At 37.4% G+C, this 20,723-nt stretch overlaps 1 protein-coding gene across 1 annotated transcript in view; it reads right to left on the bottom strand.

Moving 5' to 3' along the window:
- Positions 1-20,723, bottom strand: part of PSMD1 (proteasome 26S subunit, non-ATPase 1) — an 88,159-nt gene that overhangs the window by 19,092 nt on the left and 48,344 nt on the right. Inside the window, exons 17-19 of the mRNA XM_088844910.1 lie at positions 12,229-12,343; positions 7,425-7,541; positions 275-377 (exon numbers count right to left, since the gene is read on the bottom strand). Coding sequence (XP_088701036.1) covers positions 275-377; positions 7,425-7,541; positions 12,229-12,343 — 335 coding nt within the window. The remainder of the gene's footprint in view (positions 1-274; positions 378-7,424; positions 7,542-12,228; positions 12,344-20,723) is intronic.

Here is a 20,723-nt window from a genome sequence, read left to right on the forward strand (position 1 = left end):
AATCCTCCCAACACTATGAGGTAGACTCTACAAGATAAGAAAACAGACATAAAGAGGGGAAATAGTGCTAGGACTGTAAAGGGACTGGGATTCAAACCCTGACAGTCTGCAGCCTTAACTGTGCTGAATTATTTCTATGAACTGCAGATTCCAAATTTTTTCCAGAAATAATTTTGTCTGACTCAATTTCTACTTTGTCATATAGTTAGAACAGGTATTTCATTAGATTTAGTTTAAAGAGATAAATAAATCTGGGAGATTTAAAAACATTTACCTGCGTCCAGTATGCCCTGGGCCAGAATAGCGCCAAACTTGGCCATGACATCATCATGTTTATCATTGATGACTTTGGAATACAGCTGTCTGAACTGATTCACCTGAAGGACAAGAAAAAGAATTACAGCCTAGTTCTATTAACTTGCGGTGTGATTTTAGAGCAGGGAACAGATTGCTCAAGTGTTGCTGCTGCTGCTGCTGCTGCTGTTAAGTCGCTTCAGTCGTGTCCGACTCTGTGCAACCCCATAGACGGCAGCCCACCAGGCAAGAACACTGGAGTGGGTTGCCATTTCCTTCTCCATGCTCAAGTGTTAATGAAACCTAAATTCTGATTCACAGAGAGAGGGATCTGGACCAGATTTGACAGCAGACCTGTCCCATGGTTGAAACACAGATGTCACGGTTTTTCTGGTGTCAGAGCACTAGCTCTGTTTTCAACCCTCATTCCACAGAGGGTGATTCAGACTTGGGGGAATGCTGAATGTGATTTTGTACTGCACCACTGTTAGTCAGCAGGCTGAAATTGTGTGAGTGAACACAGGCTTTCACTGCACTGTGAATTAGGGCTATTCTGCTTACCATCCACATACAGGGCTCCGATGTGGCACAGTCCTTCCATTCTACCTTAAAACAAACTACTCTTCACTGCAGCTGCATGAGTATGCTTTGGATTTATATTCACACATACAATACAGATTTTCATCATGCACACACATTAACTTTTTGAGGAGTAATAATTACTCTTACCAAAAGAACACACCAAAATGGAATACACATGGTGACACATTTCGGGAGAGATTATGGGTAATTTGTTTGCTTCTTTATTATTTTCTGTATTTTCTAAAATTAACATATATTAACTTTTATAATTAGAAAATAGGATTTATAAAATATATCTTATTAAAGTGCCTATGATTTTTGGATGACAATAAGGGAAATATTTTATGTTTCTTCCATGTCTTACACTTTTCCCACCAAGCACTTTTCAAATGGTATGTACTCAGAAAGCAGCCTGCTTGTTCAAGAAGCAATGTATTGAATTCCCCAAATCTGCCAAAAGCAGAAAATACTGAATTTGAGTTTCCTAACAAAATGATTTTATCTACACTACATAATCTTTCAGAATCTCTTCCCTTTTTCAGTTATCTTGGTCTGGGAGGCCACACTGCGCTATAATACAGAGTAATACAGGATCAGACAACACTGGCTTGTAAATACCTCTGCTCTAATAAGCTTTTTGGGTAAGTTCTCGATACTGATCTTTTAAGAGTCTCAGTTTCTTCATCTCTACAGGAATTGTAACACATGGCTGTTGTAAAGATCATATGAGGTAATATATACAGAAAGTAATGTGTAAAAGGCATTGCATAGTTCAGTAAGCACGGCTGTCTTAACAGAGAAGAATCCCACCAGTCCTCCATGACTATTACCTCTAACAAAACAATACTTCTTAAAATGGTGCTCACTTTTATTCATAGGCAGCAAAAGAATGTGATGGGGAAAACAATGAGCTAACTGTGCCACTAAACAAGCCACCTCTCTACATTGTACTTTCTCTAACTATATATAAAACCCTGCATGATGAGATCATCACCAAATTCCCTTCCAGCTTTAAAAATCCTAAGGTTTGATGCTTTTACTCTGGTTCAACAGGTCAAATTCCTTTGATTCTGAACTTATTTTAGACGAACACTTACATTACCTTATATAGGATGGAAATTTTATGTGCTAACAGTTTATGAAATAGTTCATGAACTTATAAAAAGAAACACTGGACAAAGCACTGTATGTACATTATAAGGAAAAATTTAAATATAAAATCACACCCCAAACAAGAAGACAACATCTGAAAGATGGAATTTAAAATAAAAAACAATACAAATATATAATGGGTTTATCCAAATTAACATTAAGTAGACTAGTACTTAAAAGCTAGTTTTTGTTTATCCCTTAAAAATTTTCCTCACATTTTATTACTTATGCAGCAGTGACTTCATTTGCATTATTATGATTCTTCATAAAGAATTTCATGGCTAAGGATCATGATTTTCTGACTCAACTTCATCAGTATGAATAGTATGGCCCCTACAGAAAACAAATTACAATTTGTAGAAGACAGTCATATTAATTTCCCATTTTATATCATGATAATCTCAAAGAAAAGATAATTAAATTTCAGACAATGCTATGATCCATGCTTTCTGCTGTGTTTGAGTAAAGTCTACCTTCTCCAAATTCCTACATTTTAAACATTCATCATGTTTTTTTCTACACACCTTATACTGTTGGGGGAACAAAAACAACCCATGCTTGTATGCCAGAGAGAAAAATAAAGGCAGAGGGGAGACGGGAATAAAATTCCACTGAGTGTTTTCTGTTGTTACTTATCACCTAGGTATGTCTCCTCCTCTTTTTTTTCCTTCAGTTTTCCAGGATATAGAGATAAAGCTGTACATCAGGGATCAGTTTCAGAGGGTTCTTCTTGCCCCCTTTTATCTTTCTACATTAATACATTAGCTCTTATGACTTCAACTAGGTCTCTTAATTCCTTCCACAAAATCCTTGAGGCCAAATGAATTTTGGAATTCAGAATTCACAGTTAACATGGTGCATACACCATTCACTATGCAATAACCTCAGTGGAGTATGGGGGTAGTATCCCATAGTTAACCAAATTAATATTTCTGAAGCAGCAAAATGACTCAATATTTACTAAATGGGATAAAGGCTATAAACATGTTCATATAAGGTTAGATTTTACAGCCAAATGAGAGCTTAAAGAAAATTCTTAGTTTTTAGTTTTCTGGAATTTGAAATTGCAGATAAAGGGCTCTGGACTTACATAATTTATCTGGACTGGTTCCTATTTTTTCTTTAGTTCTGATAATTTTCCTATGTTCTCACCTTATCTCTAAATGACTCGCTATAATCTCAAACTTAATGTGACTAAAGTGAAAATTATCTTTCTTCTTTTTCAAGATATTCCTGGTAGTGCTATTATAATTTCCTCCTATCAATATACCAAATCATGTTTCTACTTCCTTCCTCAATTTTATTAGCATTATTTTGTTCATGTTAGTTGCCTGTGCCTTTTCTTTATATTACCACCAACACCTGTAGTGTCCAAATCCCCTTACTTAAGGCAACAGTATGTAATATAGATTTCTATTTATAAATGTATTTTGCTGTAAAATAAACCTTAAAATTTGATGCTGATTTATTTTAGAACTGCAAAAGCTTATCAACCTTGGCCAAATATGATCCTACTTCTAAAAGGGGTACCTGTCAGTGGTGGGAGAAGCTTTCTTGTAGCTTGATTATATTGGACAAGGATGGGCACTAGATCCTATTCTTATACGTCAATATTTTTATCTGATTCTATGTATGTTACTTGCTATATACATGTTCAAGTAACTGCTAACAGTGGAGTTCATTTAATAAGAAAAACAGAAGACAGATTCTTCATAAAGAGTTTGGTTCTGGAGACAAAATAATTCCAAAGATCTATAAAAGAACATTATTCTAGTTAAATGGCTCTGATCTTCTGGTATAACAGCTTTTTAAATTGGATCTGTAATCACCCAAAAGGGTATGCAGGTTCTTAGGCCTATGTTTGTGAGAGTAAGAAACCGGCAGAAGAAAAGCAAAGATGTACTGGAGTTAGTTCAACTAAGACCACAATGTGTAGAGCTTAGTGTTAAGACAGCATTCTATAAAAGGATGTGATTTGGATCATGATTACATAAAAAACATTTCCTTTGGAAATTTCCATTGAGAATCTCACAAAAAGTCTCAGAAATATCTCTTCTGGATTCCTTTGAGGAAAGGGTTATAGTCTTGATGAAATTAACACGTGACCTTTGATTTCAAGGCATTTTCACTTTATTTCATGGACTGGTTGTAACCTTGTGACTAGGACCCTGTAGCCTCAAGAACTTACTTCTCTTCAAGCTTATTAACAGTTGTTTCTTTTAAGCAATAACATATACCACCCCAAAAGAATATCTTTTTTTTTTTTGCAGGATCTTAGTTCCCTGACCAGTTTCTCTGCAGTGAAAGCATGGAGTCCTAACCACTGGATCACATGGAATTTCCAGAATATCAATTTTGTCTTCTTAGCAATTATCAGATAAAAGAGAGATGATATAAACTATAGTCTACAAAGCTCTTGATCATATGCTTCAGAGCAGAAAACAACAAAACAGAACTTAAACTTTAAGGATTATGAACTGAGTAACAATTTCACTGTAAGGGATAGTGTTTCCAGAAAGAACATTTGTTGTATAAAGTTTTGCTTTTTTGTCACTGGGGTACAAATTTAACTTTCCCCCTTGGAATTTATATTAATGGCATAGGCTGCCAGGTATAACTACATTTCAACATTCTTAATCAATACCAAAGATTATGAATCAATGTGAAGATGAAGTGTGTCCCACATATCCACATCAGCTAAGACTTGGTTCAAAAAATGTTTACGAATGATTACAAAATAATAATTATTCAAATTGCTGCATTCTTTTTAACTTTTTCTAAATATGAAAAAGTTTTACTTATTTATTAGAATAAATAGCTGAAGACTTTTTGAAACTACACAACCTACTGTAACCTAACCTCATCCCCATTCCAAAGTACTCAGCCATTGTTGGTACACAGTTTATGGTTATTAAATCAATCAATGAATCCTACAGCAGAGGATGGGAAGATGGTAAAACATTTGTCATGTTCATAATACATACAACATGAAAGCAACAGGGAGGTCAAAGTGAATAAATATCTGTATATTACTGTTAGGGGAGATGAAGTCCATGACAAAACTTCCTTCTTTAAAAACATCAGTCAGTTGGATAACTTCTAGCTAACAAACATCAACAGACGATCAAAAGACGATCCATAAAAGATGCAAAAGCTACTCATATTATAACATAACTTAGGTATGGCATTGGGTTTTTTTTCTTTTCGCAGCTTGAAGTAGTTGTAAAATAACTTAATGTAGCTTTTTACAACTGTGTATTGTATAGTATTTTTTCATTTGGTGAAATTTTAACTGTTAATGTTTTTGGCATTGTGCTTTGTACCATTTATCAAATAAAAATGAAAAAAAAAATAAACTAATGCTAGAGCTATTCCATAAAAAAAAAAACAAATTTACTTCTTACTGAAGAACAATGTCCATTAGTTAAATGCTTTAAATTATTTTAGTAAAATCAGAGCATAATGTTTCCCATTTACGCCTGCAGTTAATTTCAGTAAAGGCCATGTGCCATGTATAACTACCAGGACTATCTAAAAAAAAAAAAACAAAAAACTGCTGTATTTAAAAACAAAACCCAAAAAGAAACGTGGTCTGTTTGAAAAGATGTTTATATTCTAGCAGATATAGTACATTAATATATTATTAAAACAGGATGAGAAGTTTGATTCTATTTCTGCAATAATCCAATTTTACAAGTCTTAAAAGTGAAAGAGTAGAACTGGATTTAAAAAAAAAACAAAAAACAGCGACAAAAATGATAGCAACTGCTCAGAAACTGAAATTTATTAAACAAAGTTTCACAGAATAATCAATGAATTCTAAAATTATTTTTCTCCTTCACCCTCCTCTGCCCCCCTCCCAGTCTATCTACTTTGCTGAAAATAAATCTCCTTCATGAGCCAAAAGACAGTATACCAATGGCATTTTCTGCTGTCAATCTCTTTGACTGCTGCTCATACAGAAGCAGAAATAATACAAGCTTGTTAAATGCCCTAGGTTTAAATTAAGAATTAAAAGATCTGAAATTACTGCATAAACTATATACATCTATTACATTATATCAAACATGGTAATTTTTAGTATATGTAAATCATGTATGGATGTGAGAGTTGGACTGTGAAGAAGGCTGATCGCCGAAGAATTGATGCTTTTGAACTGTGGTGTTGGAGAAGACTCTTGAGAGTCCCTTGGACTGTAAGAGGATCCAACCAGTCTATCCTAAAGGAGATCAATCCTGGGTGTTCATTGGAAGGACTGATGCTAAAGCTGAAACTCCAATACTTTGGCCACCTCATGCGACGAGTTGACTCACTGGAAAAGAGTCTGATGCTGGGAGGGATTGGGGGTGGGAGGAGAAGGGGACGACAGAGAATGAGATGGCTGGATGGCATCACCGACTCTGTGGACATGAGTTTGAGTGAACTCTGGGAGTTGGTGATGGACAGGGAGGCCTGGCGTTCTGTGATTCATGGGGTTGTGGAGAGTCGGACACGACTGAGCGACTGAACTGAAATGAACTAAGATCTATGCATTGTCTGTTTCTCAACAAAATGAGAAGTTCTGGCTGAAGTGCCAAGATACATTAGATAACAAAAGTCTGAAATGAGGTCTGAGAGGAGACCCCATGAGATTTTAAAACAGATGTCTCAAAATCTGTTATGGAGTCATCCACACAGTCTATGTGAGGACTAGATGATAGAAGGACATGTGAAAAGGATGTGAATGGGGAAGGCTGGGCTTTAACTCCAAGCCTAGAAATGGGCTTCAGAGAGATGATCAGTGGTCACTGTGCGCTGACATCTGACACATGAAGTGAGAGGCATTTGCTACCAACTGAGGCACAAGCAATGCAAGAGCGGGGAGAAGAAAGGGAAGGAGGGAGAGGGAGGAAGAGGCGGGCAAAGCTGCACGGAGACCTGCTACAATCCCACCTGCAGCAAGGGTGAAATATGCAAGAGGCTTTTTGTGGATAAAGAAAGTCTTCCTGGAGCCACCTGAAGCCCCGCCCAAGGGCTCTGCAATGAGGGCAATGGCATTCCTAAACTGAGACTGTATACATTATATAAAGTGACTGCAGAACTTTTTACTGCCTCAGAGGACAGACCAAAAATGTCATGGACCACTGAGTTTGTATCATGTATCAGAGGAACAGGTCATCCCATTGAACACATTTTAAAAGGACAGCACAAGGCAGAAATTACAGTTGATTTTTATGATTTAGCCAACCCATGAGTTCTAATTTTTCAAGTATGGCTATGTAGCTGAATTAACAAAGTGACCATAAATTTATGAAAAATGCATTCAAAGAATATTATATACTTAAAGCTCTCCCATTCTCCTACTTCTCTACTTCCTGTGCATAGTTCTCTCCTAGAGAATATTTTTGTCTGCTCACCTTTGGACAAGTGATTTCAGTCTGCTGGATCATGATGAGAGCTGAAGCTATGAGAGCTCCTTGCCTCACATAGTTCACAGGGTCATTTGTCATTGGTTCGAGCAAATTAATTGCTTCCTGAAAGCATAAAAAAAACCTTTTAATAAAGTTCATGTAGCTAAATTTTCAAATTAGTTACTGCCTTTCTAACACAATATTTCCATCTAACATTGTATTCACAAGTTAATTTAAGACTACTTGGATGTAACAGTCAGAACTGAGCATGCTTTAAGTTTCAACATAACTGATGGTAAGTGAAAAGGAAGCTTAGAGAACACAAGTGCTCCTATCTTCGGGTAAAAGAGGTCAAGAAGAAAGTAAGAAAAAATGAGATTAATGTTTGATAAACATTATTTTCCAGGTACAGTGGAAGGCATTTTATATATTTATTACATATTCAGGATGAAGAGGGTATATTCATCCTAAATATATAAAATATCTTCCACTAAAACAACAAGAGCAATAGAAAACAATCTTTATAAACAAAGAAACAGAAAGGTAAATTGCCAAAAATCACCCAAGTGTAGCAAACTCAGGCCAGTCTGACTCTGTATCCAACTTCTTTCAAATACTAGAGTAAGAAAATATCTTAAGATGATTTTACAAAACCTAATTTAAAAAATTAAATAAATCAAATCTAAATTGAAACAAACAAAAAACAAACAGAACTCTGAAAACAAGATTTTACTTGCTAGGAGAATGGCAACACAAATTAAACCAATAAGGATTACAACTGATTCCATGGTTGCACTTTGAAAGACTACATATGGTGGAATTTTCCAAAATGTTTACTGGGATTTTCCCAATATTAAATTCTTCATAATATCAGTTCTATGAAAACAGGATTCCTTGATTAAATTTGGGAACTCCGGCATCCTATATATTACCCTCCCTTGCAGATTCAAAAATGTATCTAGCACATCAAGGGCTCCAGAAATATATATATCATAACAAAAGGTTTAAGAAACCTTATTAGAGGAACCACTAGTAAACAGACTCACAGATTTAGAGAACGAACTTATGGTTGCCAGGGGAGAAGGATAGGGAGAAAGGATAGTTAGGGAGTTTGAAAGCGACATGCACACACTGCATATTTAAAATGAAGAACCAACAAAGTCCTACTCCTTAGCACAGGGAACTCTGCTCAATGTTATGTGGCAGCCTGGATGAAGGGGGAGTTTGGGGGAGAATGGATACATGTATGTTTATGGCTGAGTCCCTTTTCTGTCCACCTGAAACTATCACAACATTGTTAACTGGTTGTACTCCAATATAAAATAAAAAGGCAAAAAAAAAAAAGAGAGAAAGAAACCACTAGAGCTTTGCATATTTGACCAAGAACTCTTTTGCTCTATTAAACACTCTGCAGGAGCTTTGTTTAGCACCTCTTACAAGGTCCTTGCTGCTGCTGCTGCTAAGTCACTTCAGTCGTGTCCGACTCTGTGTGACCTCATAGACGGCAGCCCACCAGGCTCCCCCGTCCCTGGGATTCTCCAGGCAAGAACACTGGAGTGGGTTGCCATTTCCTTCTCCAATGTGTGAAAGTGAAAAGTGAAAGTGTCTGACTCGTAGCAACCCCATGGACTGCAGCCTACCAGGCTGCTCCATCCATGGGATTTTCTAGGCAAGAGTACTGGAGTGGCTTGCCATTGCCAGTAAGTATAAATCTGGAGGAACAGAGGAATGAGTTTATATGATTATCACACTTATTTTAATACAGTAGGTCATTTCTCAAATGTCCTTTGTTTCAAAGCCAGGTAAATGAATTGAATCTTTTTGGGGGGGTGGGGAGTAATAATTTTAGATTTCTTTACATGTCAATTTATTTATTTAAAAAAAATCAAGAGTGATTAACAGATAAAACAAACATCACATAAGTGCATTCTTTCTCACTTTCCTGTAAAATGTAGTGCTGTTGTTTAGAAGAATACATTTTTCAAATATTATTCATATATTGTTAATATTGTTTATGAAGTAGTCATGATAAAAATTAACAAAATTTCCAACTTATGAGTTTGAAGACACTAACTTGGCCTTTAAACTATGTGATATAACCTCAAAGACATATTTTAGAATAAACAGGGTGTTTCAGGTTTTTCAGAAACAAAATTAAAGTGCCAAAGTTCAGACAGATATTCATAAGTAGATCATACAAACTATCTAGAAATAAAGCAGACTTGTTTAGTAAGAGTAATGAAAAATGTTCATTGAATTAACTTGTCAGATGCTGTGTCTCAAAGACCATTTGCTCCTAGACACCATATTAAGTTCAGAATAATCTGGAAAGAAAAAAAATCTAATTTACATTTAACTTATGAGGTCTGACATAAATGTCTACTAAAGACCCGAGGGAGAAAATACTTTGCAAAACATTCAAGTATATTTTTCCTTTTTATAGAACAGATGTGTCCGGGGAAAAATGAAGGCTAATTTCCATAAACTGTATTTTATACACACAATGACTTCTCTAATAAAATTGAAGATACATTCTCATGCAAGAAATTCTCCTCCAAAAAATGACAACATTTAAAAAACAAAACTGTGAGGGCAGAGACTATGTTCAACTTGCTCCTCATATCCTTAAAATGATCTTCCCTCTATCATTCATTTGACAAATATTTACTGAAACTACTATGTGACGGCAAGCTTGATTCCAGCTTGTGCTTCTTCCATAAGCAGATGACACCACCCTTATGGCAAAAAGTGAAGAGGAACTAAAAAGCCTCTTGATGAAAGTGAAAGAGGAGAGTGAAAAAGTTGGCTTGAAGCTCAACATTCAGAAAACTAAGATCAAGGCATCTGGTCCCATCACTTCATGGGAAATAGATGGGAAACAGTGGAAACAGTGTCAGACTTTATTTTTTGGGGCTCCAAAATCACTGCAGATGCTGACTGCAGCCATGAAATTAAAAGACGCTTACTCCTTGGAAGGAAAGTTATGACCAACCTAGATAGCATATTAAAAAGCAGAGACATTACTTTGCCAACCAAGGTCCGTCTAGTCAAGGCTATGGTTTTTCTAGTGGTCATGTATGGATGTGAGAGTTGGACTGTGAAGAAAGCTGACTGCCGAAGAATTGATGCTTTTGAACTGTGGTGTTGGAGAAGACACTTGAGAGTCCCTTGGACTGCAAGGAGATCCAACTAGTCCATCCTAAAGGAGATCAGTCCTGGGTGTTCATTGGAAGGACTGATGTTGAAGCTGAAACTCCAATACTCTGGCCACCTCATGCGCAGAGTTGACTCACTGGAAAAGACTCTGATGCTGGGAGGGATTGCAGGCGGGAGGAGACGGGGACGACAGAGAATGAGATGGCTGGATGGCATCACCGACTTGATGGACATGAGTTTGAGTGAACTCCGGGAGTTGGTGATGGACAGGGAGGCCTGGCGTGCTGTGATTCATGGGGTCGCAGAGTCTGACACGACTGAGCGACTGAACTGAACTGAACTATGTGTCAGGTGTGACTTTAGGTTTTAGCAGTGAATATTTGGTTCTCAGGGACCCTACATTTCAGTGGAGAGGAGACAGACAATAAATAAATAGGTCAAAACAAAATAAAAAGTAAAGAAAAAAAAAGAGAGAAAGAAGCCACTAGAGCTTTGTATATCCCAGCATTTGTTCATTGTATTTGACCAAGAACTCTTTTGCTCAATTAAGTCATAAAAATATGACATAAAAATATGTCAGGTGGTGCTAAGTGCTCTGAAGAAAAATAAAGCAGGGTAAGGAGACAGAATGGGAATACTGGAAGGGCACGTTTCTTTATAAATTTTTATACAATTCTTGCCACGCAGTGAAAATGCCTATTTTAATTTCTAGCTTCAATAATGTTTTATGTGACTAGGAAAAATTATTTTATCCAATACTAACCCTCCTTATTAGAGAAAAAGTCAAGCAAGCTAAAATCGAATCCATGGAATCAATCAATAAACTAAAAATTATGCTTTAGTTTGGATAAGAAATGATTTATAAAACATGGCTCCATTCTGATGTAAAGACTCTGGGGATATAACCATTTTCTTGTTCTCTCTCTCTTTCACACACAGACACGTGCTTGTGTGCTGTTAAAAGAAAAAGTACACCTTTTGAGGAACTAGCCAAGATGTGTTCATGTGTGCTATGAAAGGCAAAATGTGGTGATTATGTCATTGCTGTTGATCAAGAATACCTGTTATTAAAACACTGGTGCATTTCTTTATGAATCTCATGACAAACTGTTTTCAAATTATCAATGTGCCTAGCCCAACTCTTTCTGTCACTTTTGAGGGCTTAACAAATACCAGGTTAGCTATTACATTCTTGAGGAAAAAAGAGACAAATAACAGTTAGGTATAAGGTTAAAACACACACACAAAAAATCAAACTGAATTGACCATGGTGGTCTCAAGAAGAACTTTGATTTCCACAATATCCACAATACTAATTACGCAAATGCAAATGAAACATGTGAAATAACAATGTAAAATGGCCAGAGTAGTTCTTCAAAGAGAAAAACATTTTTTCTTCTTTTTAAAGAAATCAATGCTTTTCAAAAAATTCAACAGCATTGTTTCTACTACAGCCACCCATGTAATGTGGTTTGTTCTTAAACTGCTTTCAGCAATCCGGCGCAGTAAAGTGGGGAAGTTTGGGGAAGCTGAGCTTGCAAGGCAAGTACAGATTATAGCACACTTGTATTTTTGCAGCTGTTACATAAACTTTTCTGCTAGGGAAAACAGTCTGGTGCCAGAAAAGAACTGCCTGCCTGGCTTTGGGCTTTACCTTGTTTCCTGTACCAGCACAGCAGATGCCCAGGGCCATGGCAGCTCCATAACGCACGTGAGGATTGTAACTCTCTGACAATAATGAAACAACGCTGGGGCACTGTTCAGGGGTCCTGATGAGAAACAGAGACATATTTTAAATAAAAATGGAACAACTTTAATCAATTTTGTGAAAGTTATGGGAAACAACAGTTATATTCAACACAGAAGTTGCCAAATTAAAAATCTCCAACAGAATTCTAATATTGATACTAGGAATCTATTGTCAATGTTCAGAGACTGTAAGCAAAGAAGGGAAAGTATCAGGTGATCCCTCAACCACAGCTCTGCATCCCAGCATCTGTCATTCCTTGTGTCTCCTTCAGGGTGGGAAACAGCCATGGGGGAAGGGGGCGGGGGCAAACACTGCTCTGCATCCACTCATAACTCCTGCTTACTCTGGGACTTGTTTCAGAAGACAAACGTCACTTAAAGAGACTCCAACATGATTCCAAATGATTTAAATCTTCCATTTATTACTCTGACGGAATATTACATTGGTAAATAGGAGTCGGTGTGAACAGAATTCTGATTTTTTTTTTGTCTTCAGCAATTATTTTTGTGTTGATAAGAAAACAGAAGTTGCTCTTTTCTTATCCTCTTCATATTTGCAGCAAATAGAGAAAAGAGGACAACCCTGACAAATAAGTATCTGATCTCCTCTCTGAAAGACTATCCTGTTAAGAGTGGTTACTTGTGAGGTGCAGCCTGATGGGTATAATAACTGGAAGAGAGTGTAAGGGAAGTTCTGAAAGGCTGGTGCTGAACTGATGTTGAACTAAGTCTGGTTACACAGGCTGTTCAGTTGTGAAAATTCACCAAGCTGTAGGCTAATTGTGCACATGTTTTTAGATGTATATTATATACTTCAATAAAAACTTAAAAAAGAGACTATTCATATATTACATTTCAACAGAAAGTTAAAAAAAGTATCGTGTGAATGAAAGCAGTTATTATATACAGACCAATTCAAACCTATAATTCTATGCTGAAACTGTCCTCTAGCCTCAAACCCCAGTGAATAGTAAATTCAAATTTCAAATGAAGTAGAGCCAAATTTATGAAAACTGTTTATAAAGGTGAATTTGGGAGGAGAGACAAGACAGGGGTAGAGGATTAAGAGTACAAACTACTATGTATAAAATAAATAAGCTATGAACACACATTCTACAACACAGGGGATACAGCCAATATTTTATGGTAACTATATACGGAACACAGTCTTTTAAAATTGTGAATCACTATGCTGTGCATCTAAGACTTATATAATATTATACATCAACCTATCTCAAAAATGTGGCAAGGGGTGGGGGTGGGGGAGAATTTTGCTGCAAGGGAAGGTTGGATTGTTTCCCAACTTTATTATTTTAAAAAAACGTAACTCATACCCAAAAGTTCACTTAAAACAATGTAAAAACCAGTTGGATATTAAACCCAGGAAACTGATTATACCTAGGGTTCTGACATCCATATTTCTTCACTGACTTTTCAGGGAGTTGGTGGCACAGAGAACACTCCACCCACTTTGCCCCTTAGCTGCAGCAAGGACAGGATAGTCCAGGGAAAAGTAACTCACAAAGAGTTTATCTGAAATGTATCTAAAATCTTATTTTATGACTCTCCCTGTGTTAAAAGTATTATGCTTAAAAAAAAGGTATTAACTATTTCATGAGGTTTAGAAAAAAATCTGCCTGTGAACACAAATACAGAGTTTTGTCTGGGTACCTAATCAGAGAGCTTTACTTAGTTTATTACCATAATGATTGAGATAGGCTGTGAGGGCTATAAACTCAAAAGCACATAAAAAAATTCTCATGTTTCTCAGTCTAATAATTATTCCAACTCTGACACATTCTTCATAAAATTTATTAAGACAAGGAATTACAAACTCATTAATAAATTAGCTTAGACATTCAACTTCTTCAAGAGCAAAATAAAATAATGCATGAGTGCTAAGTTGCTTCAGTCATGTCTGACTCTATGCAACCCTATGGACTGCAGCCTGCCAAGTTCCTCTGTCCACGGGATTCTCCAGGCAAGCATTTTGGAGTGGGTTGCCATTTCCTTCTCCAGGGGATCTTCTTGACCCAGGGATTGAACCTGTGCCTCTTATGCCTCCTGCATTGGCAGGCGAATTCTTTACCACTAGTGCCACCTGGGAAACCCCCAAATCATAATATTCTAGGTTTACTTTTTCAACAGGCAGCTCTCAAAGGACAAATGAATTTTTCCAAGCAATGATCGCAATGCAAACATTCACTGAAAGCAAAACTTCCTTATGTTAATCTTTATCCAAACATATACATACATGCTATTGTTATTGTTTAGTTGCTAAGTCATGTCCAACTCTTGTGACCCCGTTGACTGTAGCCCGCCAGACTCCTCTGTTCATGGGATTTCCCAGGCAAGAACATTAGAGGGGGTTGCCATTTCCTTCTCCAGGGGATCTTCCAGACCCAGGGATCGAACCTGTGTCTCCTGCATTGGCAGGAGGATTCTTTACCACATAGCCATCAGGGAAGCCCACACATACATGCTGGTAAATATACAATTTTTAAAACTAAGCTAATAAATGAATAAATGACAAACTTATATCAATATCGGCAATATTTTGCAATGTGTAATGAAATTAATGGATATCAGCATCATTAGCAGAATGTTAAAATCACGAAAGGAAAAACAACTAGACCTTATACCTTATGTATACTGCCAGCCTCTCCTTAAATTAAAAAAAAAAAAAAAAAGAGAGAGAGAGAAAAGAAGAAAGGAGTCAAAAACTGACTCTGAATTAGACCAAGTCATTGAACGTATCAATTTATAGGAAATACAGAAGACCAAAAAACACGTTATATTACACAGAGATGCAATGGGGGTGGGGAGAGCTAGGCAAGATATGGAGGAAGAACCTGAAAATTAGTAGAAAATACACTAACTCTTTAATAACAGTTCATAAGGCTTTCATTCAGTTGTTTGAGATAATTCTGACATTCTTTGAATGTTAGTTTTTCTATGTAAACATTTATCTCTTAAGATAACATCATAAAATAATTTCTGTATCTTGTTTTAATGCCTTTGGATCAGTACGCTGCTGCTGCTGCTGTCACTTCAGTTGTGTCCAACTCTGTGCGACCCCATAGACGACAGCCCACCAGGCTCCTCTGTCCTTGGGATTCTCCAGGCAAGAATGCTGGAGTGGGTTGCCATTTCCTTCTCCAATGCATAAAAGTGAAAAGTGAAATGGAAGTCACTCAGTCGTGTCTGACTCTTCGCGATCCCATGGACTGCAGCCTACCAGGCTCCTCCGTTCATGGGAGTTTCCAGGCAAGAGTACTGGAGTGGGTTGCCATTGCCTTCTCTGTTGGATTAGTATAATTAAGTATTTAAATGACTAATCCCTGATCAGCAATAAAAGTTCATCTGTCTCTATGAACATTTCCTGCTCTATTTTTTGGCTAGTTTATAAAAGTTTAGAAAGAGAATAAGAGATTTAGAGACTAAAAGAGGGGTGATAGTATACACTTTGAATTTTGTTTTCAACTCAATATAAAAATACATAAAATATTATCAGAAAAATAACTGAAAAAGAAAACAGTTTCATCTCCAAAAGACAGTGTCCCTTGAGATTCTGTATCCTAAGCTACTGCTATTTGCAGTTTTTAAATTAATTTTTACTGTAGTTTTTTACCATCAATTTAGTATTTAAAGAATTATCCATCCACTACATGTAAAGTACCATAAGGAAAACAAAACCACACAGACCCTGCCTCAAACCTTATGATTTTAGTCCTATCTTTAATATTTCTTTTTTACCACCTTTAGTGTACTTTGAAATTATTATAGTTTTAGATAAGCTTGTGGTATGTTTCCAGACAGATTAATTGCTTTCAGGTGATGCCAAAACGGACTGAAATCTTCTCAAAGAGGTGAGAAGAAAGTAGATTAATAAGATTTATATAAAGAAATTGCTACTTCACTATAAGAAAGTGAAAGTCACTCAGTTGTGTCCGACTCTTTGTGACCCCATGGACTATACAGTCCATGGAATTCTCCAGGCCAGAATATTGGAGTGGGCACTTTCACTTTTCACTTTCATGCACTGGAGAAGGAAATGGAAACCCACTCCCATGTTCTTGCCTGGAGAATCCCAGGGACGGGGGAGCCTGGTGGGCTGCCGTCTATGGGGTTGCACAGAGTTGGACATGACTGAAGTGACTTAGCAGCAGCAGCAGCCTTTCCCTTCTCCAGGGGATCTTCCCAACCCAGGAGTCAAACCCAGGTCTCCCACATTAGAGACAGATTCTTTACCAGCTGAGCCACAGGGGAAGCCCAGCAATACTGGAGTGGGTAGCCTATCCCTTCTCCATGGGATCTTCCCAACCCAGGAATCGAACCAGGGTCTCCTGTACTGCAGGCGGATTCTTCACCGACTGAGCTATCAGGGAAGCCCGTAATAAGCAACAAAGCCCTTAAAAATCTCAGGGTGTATTTCGAGCCTAGTGTAACATTCAAAATGTTACAGCATTATCATCATGTCTCCGAGCCATGTCCTTTAAATAAGCAAACTAAGAAATGAAAAATTCACTAGAGGGGGCTCAACAGCAGAAAAGGCAGAGATAATATTACCTTTCTTAGGTTAATTGAGAATTGAAGTTAGGTTGGCTGAGACAATCCAATCTGAGTAGAAAAAGAAAAGAATGAAGAAATACGAACAGAGCCTAAGAGACCTGTGGGCATCACAAAACATACCAACATATGCGTAACGGGAGTCCCAATGAGAGAAGAAAAAGAGAAGGCTGAAAGAATACTTAAAGAAATAATGGCCAAAAACATCCAAATTTTGATGAAAAACTAAAAACTTAACAAACTCCAAGCAGGATAAACTCAAACAAAAAAGATAAAGACTACACTCTAGTAGGAGACAGGCAATAATAAGTGATAAAGTAAAAAGCTGAAGCTCTATGGAGAACAAAAAAAGGAAATCATGGTAAAGGGTCTTGGAAGACCCAAGAGATTGGGGCATTTTGCAGCATTCATTGGTGCAGTCAGGGCACCTTCAGTGATGAGGGGACATTTAAGGTAAGACAAGAAGGCAGTGAAGAAGTGAGCCAAGTGGCTATCCAGAGGAAGAATACAGGTAGTGGAAACAGCTCATGCAAGTGCCTTGTGGCAGAATGACACCCAGCATGTTTGAGGAGGGGCAAAGACACCAACAGTTTGACGGTAGTGAAGAGGGAAGAGGAGATGAAAAGAGGGTCAGGTTATAGGAAGCTGGCTTTTACTACCAGTGAAATGAAGGGCTATTAGGATTCTAAGCAAAGGAATGGTATGATCTGATTTGTTTAAAAACAGTCATTTTGGCTGCTCTACTGAGACCAGAGGTAAAAGTAGAAGAAAGGCTAATTAAGAGGCAACCTCAGAAATCTGGTTAAGATATAACAGTGACTTGGAAAAGGTTGTAGTCATGAACATAGAGGGGAAAAGTTTGAAATCTGTCACTTGATGTGAAGAGCCAACTCATTAGAAAAGACTCTGATGCTGGTAAAGATTGAGTGCAGCAGGAGAAGGAGACAACAGAGGATGAGATGGTTGGATGGCATCAATGACTCAACAGACATAAATTTGAGTGAGCTCAGGGAGATGGTGAAGGACAGGGAAGCCTGGCATGCTGCAGTCCATGGGGTCGCAAAGAGTTGGACACAACTAAGCAACTGAACAACAAAGAGTTATTTTAGTAGAGTGTTGGGGATAAATATCTGATTACAAGGGTTACAGACTGGGTAGGTAGTAAGAAGGAAAGTGAAGTAAAAGTCACTCAGTTGTGTCCGACTCTTTGCGACCCATGGACTATACAGTCCATGGAATTCTCCAGGCCAGAATACTGGACTGAGTAGCCTTTCCCTTCTCCAGGGGATATTCCCAACCCAGGGATCGAGCCCAGGTCTCCCGAATTGCAGGCGGATTATTTACCAGCTGAGATAGAAGGGAAGCCCAAGAATACTGGAGTGCAGCCTGTCCCTTCTTCAGGGGATCTTCCCGACCCAGGAATCGAACCAGGTTCTCCTGCATTGCAGGTGCATTCTTTACCAACTGAACCGTTAAGGAAGCCCAGTAAGAAGGAAACAGGATAGGGAATTATCTGAAGAAGTCAAATGATGAAGGAAAGAGACTGAAGGGATAAAGAAAGGTTTTATTTTTCATTAAGTGGTAAACCTGAGCATGTCTGCAAGAAAGAAGAGAAAACAAATATTTAAGGCATGGATTCTACGTGTGAAAAAGATACTTTATTTAGCAAGACTGCAAATAATATCATAAAGAGTTGGGATTAAGAACTTACGTAGAAGTTAGTTATGGAAAAGAGGGATGACAACATGATCCCAAAGAATAGGATGGATGAAAATACGTTTTAAGAAGTTGAAAGCTGACTGAGCTTTCAGACTGGTTTAAGCCTTTCAGGAAAATAAGCAGTGAATTCAGTCATCAGGGGAGTATAAGCACAAAGAGTCTAAGGAGAACAGACTAAGTAAGTTACTCTTACGAAAGTTTAGTTATTTCACGGATCTCATCAGAAAAGAATGAATAAGAAAGAAATTAAAAAAAAAAATGTCAAGGTGTATTTGAGCTGCAGTTCAGGCCCTGTTGAAGTGAGCTAGTCTAACCTCTACCATACCTATATTATGAGTGAGTGAGTGAAGTTGCTCAGTCGTGTCCGACTCTTTGCGACCCCATGGACTGTAGCCTACCATGATCCTCCATCCATGGGATTTTCCAGGCAAGAGTACTGGAGTGGGGTGCCATTTCCTTCACTATCAGTATACTGTTCCCACCCCTTTTGCCCCCCACCTCTCCCCTCTTCTTTCAACCTGGCTTCCTTTCCTCCCTTTGAAATCTTTGGAGACCTGAGAGATTTTCATTTACTCTGTTAGTACCTTGATCTGAAGTTCTGTGTCTCTATAGGAGGTTTTCTGAGAGACTGTTATTATGTATTTAAGGGAGTATCTGATTAGAAGAATCAGATTGGAGTGTCTGATTAGAGAAGGAAATGGCAACCCACTCCAGTATTTTTGCCTGGAAAATTCCATGGACAAAGGAGCCTGGCAGGCCATACAGTCCATGTGGTTGCAAAGAGTTGGACACGAATGAGTGACTATCACTCACTCACTCACTCATACTGTTTGCATCCCCCATAGGTTATAGATTATACATAAAGGCAAAACATGCTTATTCTGTTCTTCACTCTATCTCCACAAGCAAATGGAACTCAACAACTATTTTACACATGAATGAATATGTAATGAACACAATCCACATATTGTCAAAGATTCATTAATGTGTTAAGTGTTTGAAAGGCATCATAACTGAGAGGTAAAAACTATCCAACTAGCCAACTATCCTTGGCTGATATTTAAACTGTCTTTCTAGACCTATAAGAGATAGTGTGCTGCCCCTTTAAGAAGAAGACAGACTGTTCAACAAAACAAAAGGCATCAGGGATAACATTCAGTATTTTAGGAAAAAAGGTACCAATTAGGTGTTTTGGTTATAGTCAGATTAGAGTTTGAAACTGACCTTTAAGCTACTTAGTAAGAATTAATTTATCTGGAGTTCTTGATAAATTATTTAATTAAATAAATAAACTTATCTAGTTCTCTAAATAACATATTCTACACAGTTTCCAGATATTTGAAATCTCAAAAAAAAATGCATTTCACTTATTCTAGTCATCCAGAACAGAGCTGAATAAAAGAATCTACCTGCAATGAGGAAGACCTGGCTTCGATCCCTGGGTTGGGAAGATGCCCTGGAGAAGGGAAAGGCTACCCACTCCAGTATTCTGGCCTGGAGAATTCCACAGACAGAGGAGCCTGGCAGGCTATAGTCCATGGGGTCGCAATAGCTGGACACGATTGAGCGACTTTCACTTTTATTTGAAGTTTTATTAAATATGTGATAGTCATCACTATATCAATTACCATACCACACAAGAATTGTGGAGGGCTGAGTTATGAGAGCTACAAGTCTCTATTCTGAATAGAACTACATGCCTATTCTTTTTAATTCCTGTTTTATCAGTTGGCTCTATTCACTATCACCAAAGAGCCATCTATCTTTTAATCTGTTACTTTATTTTGGAGAAGAGAGGGAAATGTGTTTGTTAAAACTGTCTCAAGAGTGAATTTACTACTGAATATTCTTTTGTACTGCTTAGATTTACTATCATGGGCAAATGGTTTTTTTCATTAAAGACAGGGGAAAGACAAGTTTGTGTGTGTTTAGTGTAAAAAAGATCTGAAATGGTGACTTACAGTCTTCTACCTAATGCGCATGAGGTTTTAGAGCACAGATTTAGTTATTTGTCAATTAGATTCATCTACTCTTTTATTTAATATTATTATTTTGCTTTCTCTCTGATTGTCAGCTATGCCTCTAATAACTCAAAGTTGTTGTTAACTACAA

This window comes from Moschus berezovskii, chromosome 2 (genome assembly GCF_049115385.1).
Source record: "Moschus berezovskii isolate FMDL1 chromosome 2, NW_MosBer_1.0, whole genome shotgun sequence".
Classification (NCBI taxonomy): domain Eukaryota; kingdom Metazoa; phylum Chordata; class Mammalia; order Artiodactyla; family Moschidae; genus Moschus; species Moschus berezovskii.